Genomic DNA, 8,386 nt, shown 5'->3' with positions numbered 1-8,386 from the left:
GCTAATTCAAATCAATTTTTTTTAGATATTACATTTTGAAAAAATTGTGATTTCAAATGTTTTAATCTTTAATAATGTTTGTTTGTGTTATAGAATGTCAAAATAATTTTTTTATTTAAAAAAATATAAAAATTTATAATATTTTGAAAAAAAAATAATTAATTTTTAAAAATATAAAAAAAACTTTTTTTTTTAAAACCAAAAAAACAGGCCCTAAGCCACCAACATACTCCCTCCGTCTCACAATGAGTTACTCATTTGGAATAAAATAGTGTCTCAAAATGAATTATTCATTTCAATTTTCAATGCACTTTTTCTAATTTTACCCTCTAATTATTAAAAGTTTCACCATTCTCAATACATGATAAGGGTACTATAGTAAAAACGACATTCTCTCTTACTTTTATACCATTTTTTAATATGTGTGAAATAGTGTGCTAAGTCACTGGAACAAAGGGAGTAATATAATATAAGAATCGGCTTCTTTAGTGTCCATTTCATGGTAGAGACCAGGATCCAATACATACCCATAGCGTGAGGAAAAGAGAGTTTCTTGGTAAACATTGTTAACATTTTATTACATATATATGTGCAATTGTAATAATGAAGTTTGAAACTTATAATATCTACTCAAATATCTACCACTAGGTTCATATTCAAGTGATTGTAATTAATATTACTAAATCCTAACTAGATGATACAAGAAGCATACATAGTTACCTCTTTATTAAGAATATTAACAACTCTAAAAATTTCAAAACAAAAAAAGTGGAATGGAAAGAAGCATAATGGAATAGAACCGAGTGGATTGCATTTCTTTAAATATTTTAACACGTAAATAACAAAACCATGTTCTCATTCGGCGCAGATGAATCAGGATCCTCTGCAGCATTATCTCTATTGCTTCTGTTCAGCACTAATTGCATCCATTAGATCCTAATCTACGTGTACTAATATGCTGATTCACATTTCTAAAATGCATATCAGCCATTGGATTTGGAGCATCACTAAAAATTGAAGAGAGGCATCAGGAGAGGATCCATTCTGAGTGCAGATCGCATTTCGTTAAATATTTTAACACATAAATAACAAAACCATGTTCTCATTCAGAGCAGATCGGAGAGTAAGAAAATGGCGGTACACTCCATCCTACATATTCCATTTCATTCCGCTTCATTCCAACGTATTCCATCAACCCATACATAACATAAAATACCAATCATCAATGTATGTAGTTTCATGGGACTGACATTAAGAGAAAATTACCTACAATACACAGTAAAACGTAACAATGGCTCATATCATATCACAAAATATACTAATCAAAACATGACCAACAGATATGTGGGATTTTGTGGCAATTTTCTGTTGCATAGTTAAAACTGCTATCATGGCTATGCCCAAATCCAATTACTAAAGTGTAGAATACCAAGGCAAAACACTGTCTCTTTTGAAAATTGTTCAGTCCAAGGCAAAACAAGTTACAGGGTAAATTAAAGACATCAATCTCTGATAATGCTGTTCAAAACAACCCATGAACCGAAATATATCATCTTGATCTACAATCTATATTACGTCGATCAAAACCAGAATGTTGAGAAAACTACAAAGTCCATCGTCGATATGAGGCACCAACCAAAGCATATGTTTGTTGTCTTTAAATCAACATTATAATGATGCTTGAGACATTTATTGTGACGTACATGTGAAACACAAATTGCATGGAAAGAAATTAGATTGTCAAATTTTTATTTGAATTCTTTGGCCTGATTCAAAGCTAGATTCAACTTCTTAGATCAATAATTTGGATCAAGGACAAAGAATAAATTCTCACCAAAATTCCTGAACAAATGCCATTGCACAATCTTCTCGAGAGTACAATATGAGATACATTTTGTAAACTTAAGCAGCCAACACTTCAGAAGCAGCAGCTTCTTTAGATTCTTTGGAGTTCTTTGAATAAAAGAGACCCAAAACATCGGCATCGTCACGAATGTAGCTTGGACATTTGGAGAGGAAATTTTGTGCTTCTCCATGCCTTCCTTGCTTGAAGAAGGCGTTAAACATTACATGGTAAACAGACGTAGAAGGAAACTTCTTCGAGGTCATTGCCTTGAGTAACAGAACAGCATCATCACCACTTCCACGCTTTGATACGTGTTCAATAAAGGGTTCGGTAAAAGGAGGGAATCCAGTCGTTCTCATTACAGCCAAAAGATTTAAGGCATCTTTGAATCCTCCTTGAGCCAATAACTTGGTTATCAGAAGCTTGTAAGTTGAATGCCGAGGCTTTAACTCTTTCTCTTTCACCCATTGACATAGAATCTTGTACGCATCTTTTGCCCTATTCATTTGGCAATACGAATTCATTAACGAATCAAAAGTATATCCTGCAGATGCAACTCCCTCTTTCTCAACCATCTCTTTGAAAGATTCAAACGCCTTATCAAGGTTCCCACCTACACAATGCCCCTCGACTAACGATTTACGCATCTTGTGATCTGGACTAGACCCATACGCTTCAACTCTATCCACAAACTCATTAGCTTGTTCCTTTTTACCGGTAGCCCCAAGTCGAAATGCAATTTTACTCCGCAAACTACCACTAGCAACAAACCCGCAATCTTCCATTTCTTTCAAAACCTTATTCCACTCTCCAATCCTACCAACACTTGTTAAAGATTTCAATACAGCATCAGCAATGGAATCAGTCAAAGTACCTCCATTTCCGGTAAAAACCTTCAAAACCCTAGAAAACAAATCAATATCCAACTCCTTAGAAGAAACAACTTTTTTCAACAGAAAGGTAAAACTCGTTGCTGTAGGCCTGTTTGCACCAGCTAAAGCAAACTCGTAAAGCTCAACAGCCTCCTTAATCATTCTCCTCTTACAAAACCGACCCAAAACCTTAACAAACGTCTCCACCTCCATCTCAAATCCAGCACTCCTCATATCAGCAACAACCTTCCAAAACCGATCAATCGTATCCTCCCTTCCAACAACCCTCGCCATCGCATTATACGTACCCTCATCATGCTTAAACAACCCACTCTCTTCCACCCACCTAAAAAATATCAACCCCTTATTCGGCTCCGAACCTAAACTCTCCAAAACCAACTTAACCACCTCACTCGAAAACCCAACATTCAAATCCCTAATCTCCTTCTCAACCTCATCACTCCATACATTTCTCCTCACAATCCTACACAAATTATGAAACTTCCTCTCAGCAGTTTCCTTATCAAACAACCCCTTCAACTTCACAACCTCACCATCCAATCCCCCCTTCTCAAAACTCTCCAAAACCCTATCATTCACCCATTTCGAAACCCCATAACCCTTTTTCTTCATAACCCCAACCAAATCCCAAAACTCCTCAACAGCCACATTTATCCCCAAAACGCCCAGCATAGCGTTATATGATCTGGAGCTTAATTTCTCGGGATGATTCTCCGAAACCCATCGAAAAAACCTCCTCGCCGAATCGGGATCAGACTGAAGCTTCCTCAAAACAGCATTCACCGCGTCGTGGCTAATCGACACATTACTCGAATCGAGCTGGTTCTTAACATCGTCGAGATCTCGAGTTTTCGAGAATATATCGACGATGAGAGTGTGATCGGGATCTACGTCGGGGAGAACTGGTTCGGAAGAGAAATGACGGAAAGTAGGGTTTATGGGGAATTTGGAGTGGTTGGGGTTGAAACGAAGAGGAGTGTGAGAGAAAGAGCGGAGTACCTGAGATTGATTGGGGATTTTATGGTGAGTGCGGAGAAGAAGATGGAGAATGCGGCATTGGTGTCTCATTGTTGTGAAGGATGAATCAAGGGATTGAGATTTGAAAATTGAGAAGAAATGAAGTGAGAATTTGAGTGAGAGAGATAGAGAAATGAAAATTAGGGTTTTAGGGGTTTGGTTTTTTTTTTTTAATTTTTGGTTTGGGCTTCTGAATTTGTTGGGCTCCTCCATCTTAATTAATCAATAAAATTTTATTTTATACTCCTACACTTATCCTCCTAGGCCAACAATTTTATAAATATTTTTATTTTTTTTCATATTAATCTTTTAATTTTTACCATTCATCCAAAATTAACAATTTTGTATCTCACTCATGTGTGCGGGATAACTTACATTAAAGACATCTGGTATGTTATATTTCTAAACCAGATAATCTTACTTGCTAAATGAAATTTGGTTTAATTTTTGCACAATTCGAAAACACATGTAATGTAGTTATATGGTTCAATAAAGTCATTCGGATAACTTACCTCTATGTATTACAATTCACTTTATTTAGTAACCGGATAACATCTATTCAAGTTTTCCGGTGATTATTTTTTTACCAACCGAATTTCTTTATTATAAGTATTTTGGTTTGCTTGATTTTTTTTAATGTTTTATTGTTTAATTTTTTATTTATATTTAAATGATATATGTATTCTTTTGACGATATGCGATAAAAACTAGACATGTGTAGATACCACTGATATATTTTTAATTACACAAAAAATTGCTACACGAGAAGAGGCGACTAGGTGGATTTAGGAGGTTGAAATCAAGAATAAAGTGACTGTTATAATTACTCGTACAAGTACCAAAACAAGCAAGAGAGGAAGAAATAACAAAGTAATATTTGTTTGTGATAGAGGTGAAAAATACAAAGAATGAGATAGAATGAAGTAACAAAGTAATTGGGTTTTCCTGTAGTAGTGCTTTCATCTATACCATCTAATTCTTGAGGTATCAACTAACAACATACCTATTTGCTCCAGCTTCTTCGTGTCATACTTCTTTTTTAGACCCTCCCAAACTTTTTTTGCAATATTGTGGTTATTGTAATAATTATACAGATCATATGTGAGTCCAATCAGAATATGATTTGGTAGGGATAATCATTCTCTTTCCATAAGGTAATTTCTTTCCTGGGCTCTAAATTGTTCGTTTTAATTTGTACAACAGGTTCAGGTTCAACACTATTAAGTGTTCCATCTGAATCTCCAGGTTCCTTACCGATAGTTTGTTCGATTGATCCAAAAGGAACAACTAAATGTTTTCAACTAGAACATTGACAACCTTTATCAATTTTAAACTTCATCTTATGTTGCCAACGTTTGAAGTGACCTCCCTCAAATTTGAACGGTTTTTCAAAGACAACAGCCGCAAAAATATCAATAATTTCTCCAGTAGTCATGACAGTTCGAATCGTCTTAAAATTGTTGCTTTACGGTTTTGAAAATCATTGCCGCTAGAAAAATTACCAAATCGAGTCGCAATGTTGAACCATTTGAATCTAGGCGTTCTACAAGAATATATATATATATATATATATATATATATATATATATATATATATATATATATATATAAAAATTTGAAAAAAAATATTTTGAATATACATCTCGAATTTATAAAAAAAAAAAAACTAAAAGGAATAATTACAAATTTGAAGAAAAATTTAAAATTGATATACTTTATAATGAATTAAATTCTTTTTCAAATGACAATTAGCACAATTTGTAGTAATATAATATGTGATAGACTCATAGACTTACGTCACCGCCACTTTCACTTTGATCAAGAATATAAAGCCAAATTCCAAATGAGAGTGCTAGGAGTAGTGGAGATGAAATATTACCAAAGACATGCAATGGAGAAGATGTAACTGAGAAGTTTAATCGAAAGCTGAAAGAAAAGAATCAACTTTGATCATCATCATCATCATCACCATCTTGCTAAACTAAGGTGAGTATCATCATCATCATCATCTTGCTAAACTAAGGTGAGTATCATCATCATAATCACATACTAATTAATTTCATATACAACGAATGTTTTTAGATTGCATGTTTAAATTTGATAGCATTTGGGTATATGTTGAGTAATGATTCTTTGCTTTCAAAATATTTTGATTCATATGACAAGATGATATGCATGCATCATCAGATTGTTTTTTGATACTTGATAGATAGTGTTTGAAAATGCAGAAAATTAACAAGCAGTTGGAATCTATGGCTAGTACTTCGTCTGTTAGGCCTAAGAAGAATGATAAGGCAAAAGAGGATATAATGAGTAAGCTACCTGATTCACTTATAACTCACATTCTCTCTTTGCTCCCAACAAAAGACGCGGTTCGGACAAGTGTGTTATCTAAAAGATGGATAGAAAGCTGGACATTAATCACGAAGATGGATTTTGATGACACTGTGTTTTACTCTCGCAAGAGGAAGAAATCAAGTGGCAAACAAAACTTTATAAACTTTGTCTACAGAACTCTTATTTTTGCTAAGGTTCATAATGTGGAAAGTTTTTTCTCTTTTCCTCACTAACAACGAGTATGATGCAACTATGGTTAATACATGGATCTCTTGCATCTTGAGTCGGGGAGTAAAAAAACTTCATATTCGAACCAATTTTGAAGTCGGTTTCTCTCGTCTTACATCTCATTCCCTTTTTAATCACTCCAATTACTTAGAAGAATTGGTGTTAGAGATGAGTCCATGTGGCATCAAAGTTCCTCCCTGCACTTGTATTTATTTTGTAAGCCTAAAAATACTCAAGTTGTGTGGAGTTATATTTACCATGGACAAACCTTTACACATTGTTTTAAAATCATTGGAAAAGTTTGAAACAAAAAACTGCTCTTGGCTAAGTGCTCATGATGTCACGATTTAAGCGCCTCTACTTCAGAGTGTTTTAGTAGTACAAGACCTTGAGTCAGTAACTCGTGAGCCACGTAGCTGCAAAATATATTTTTTAGCATCATGTATGAAAGAATTCACTTATCAAGGTTTTGGAGGTATATCACAACCCATTGTTCTCTCAAATCCATCGGCAGCCAGTGACACTTTTGTTAAGATTATGTTGCATAGGGATGGGAGTTATGTTCAAGAAACTGGATCACGCACTTGTCTCCTTCTCAAACAATTTAGTCAAGCGAAGCGTATCAAATTTCATGGATCAGAGGTAAGATCAAATCATTTACTCTATATATAGCATCTCATGTATGCATTTAACATCTTTTATCAATTGTTCAATAATCAATATGAATTCTAACATCAATGTCATATTGTTAATCATGAGCTTCAACCGATAACTTGTTATCGGTTTATAGTTCCTACACAAACAATATAAGTAATATCTAGTAAATAGTTGCACACTAATGACTAGTATTCAATTGATTTATGAAGCTACTATTGTTGAATGTCTCGGCAAAAATTTAAGGTGTGTTCATCCGAACACATTAGTATATTTAAAAAGATATGTTTTTCCAATACAAGTAAGTTTCCTTAATGTTTGTCATTCAGGTTCTCACAGAAGCAAATATGTTTGTTCTACCAAGATTTTCAATGTTGAGCCATTTGGATCTTGACATTATCACTGGTGAAGTTCTGTTGAGCTTACTTCAAAAGTCTCCTAATCTCAATACTCTAGTTTTAAAGGTTGGTAATTTTCATTTATTACACTTTAAGCTGTAATCTATATTTTCTCTTATCTGGACTTTGTATGGTTACTAATCATTAGGAAATATCAACATTCAACGAAGAGCTTCTGAATTCTGCTGCTGTGCCCGATTGTTTGGCATCAAGTCTCCGATTTGTGAAATTTGGAAGTGTCCGTGGATCCCAGCCTGAGTTGTTTTTGGCTAAATATTTTATGGAAAATGGCATAGTGCTTGAGAGGATGAGTTTCCTTGTCAATGTATGGCGGCTGAGTAGTAAATCTAAGGCCATTGAAGAATTTAAGGAGAAGCTGTACGGATTTAAGAAAGGAGGCTCTTTTGCTATACTTGAATTTTATCATTAGGTTACATAACCAAATGGTTTACAATGCTTCTTTTGGTCATAGTGATTCAGGTTTACAATGTTCCTTTTGCTTAAAGTATAATATGTTATGGTGTCTAGTGTCTACAATGTTTCTTTTGGTTACAACATAAGGTGCTAAGGTGTTATTTTGTACCTACAAAGTAAGTAACTGTGTACATATAAGTTTGTAAATTAGCAACTAGTCTCTCTTTAGTATTTTGTTCTACAAAAAGATGTAATTAAGACAACCTATGTTCTATATTTACCAGAAATTTGATGTTATTTTACATTATGTGTTTGTCTTAGAACCAGAATTTTCACTTTCCAATTCGGTCATCATCTGATATTCAAAAGGTTCTCAAAAATGGACCATGGACATTTAATAACAACCTTTTGATTCTATAGTTGATCTCAGACTATATCTGCCAGATTTTGCTACTACTGGCAAATCGAAGACGGAGACATCATAACATCATCATGGTTTGTGGAACAGGCTTTTAATGAGACAAGCTATTCAAGTGGTTAATTTTTAAACTCCTGTTTAAGAGCTTTATTTAGTCTTGTTCATAGGAAAGTATATTCCT

The 8,386-nt window shown here is 34.1% G+C and overlaps 2 protein-coding genes across 3 annotated transcripts; one reads left to right on the top strand and one right to left on the bottom strand.

Annotated features, from left to right (window-relative positions):
* Window positions 1–741: 741 nt before the first annotated feature.
* On the bottom strand, window positions 742–3,889 carry LOC131608948 (small ribosomal subunit protein mS81 (rPPR8)-like). Of its 2 annotated transcripts, none has more exons than XM_058880543.1 (2): window positions 1,835–3,889; window positions 742–1,171 (listed from the first exon to the last, which is right to left on the bottom strand). In XM_058880543.1, the coding sequence occupies exon 1, from the start codon at window positions 3,805–3,807 to the stop codon at window positions 1,903–1,905; it is 1,905 nt and encodes a 634-aa protein (XP_058736526.1). In that variant the 5' UTR covers window positions 3,808–3,889; the 3' UTR covers window positions 742–1,171; window positions 1,835–1,902. The 2 variants fall into 2 exon arrangements, with proteins under 2 accessions (XP_058736526.1, XP_058736525.1); XM_058880542.1 differs by lacking the exon at window positions 742–1,171 and adding an exon at window positions 1,187–1,679.
* Window positions 3,890–6,008: 2,119 nt separating this feature from the next.
* Window positions 6,009–7,803, top strand: LOC131613288 (F-box/FBD/LRR-repeat protein At5g53840-like). The gene is made up of 4 exons (XM_058884971.1): window positions 6,009–6,303; window positions 6,788–6,963; window positions 7,305–7,439; window positions 7,522–7,803. The coding sequence occupies exons 1-4, from the start codon at window positions 6,009–6,011 to the stop codon at window positions 7,801–7,803; spliced, it is 888 nt and encodes a 295-aa protein (XP_058740954.1).
* Window positions 7,804–8,386: the final 583 nt, after the last annotated feature.

Source organism: Vicia villosa, linkage group LG6, assembly GCF_029867415.1.
Source record: "Vicia villosa cultivar HV-30 ecotype Madison, WI linkage group LG6, Vvil1.0, whole genome shotgun sequence".
NCBI classification, from domain to species: domain Eukaryota; kingdom Viridiplantae; phylum Streptophyta; class Magnoliopsida; order Fabales; family Fabaceae; genus Vicia; species Vicia villosa.
Note: the sequence above shows the minus strand (reverse complement) of the source record. Positions and strands in the feature narration are given on the sequence as shown.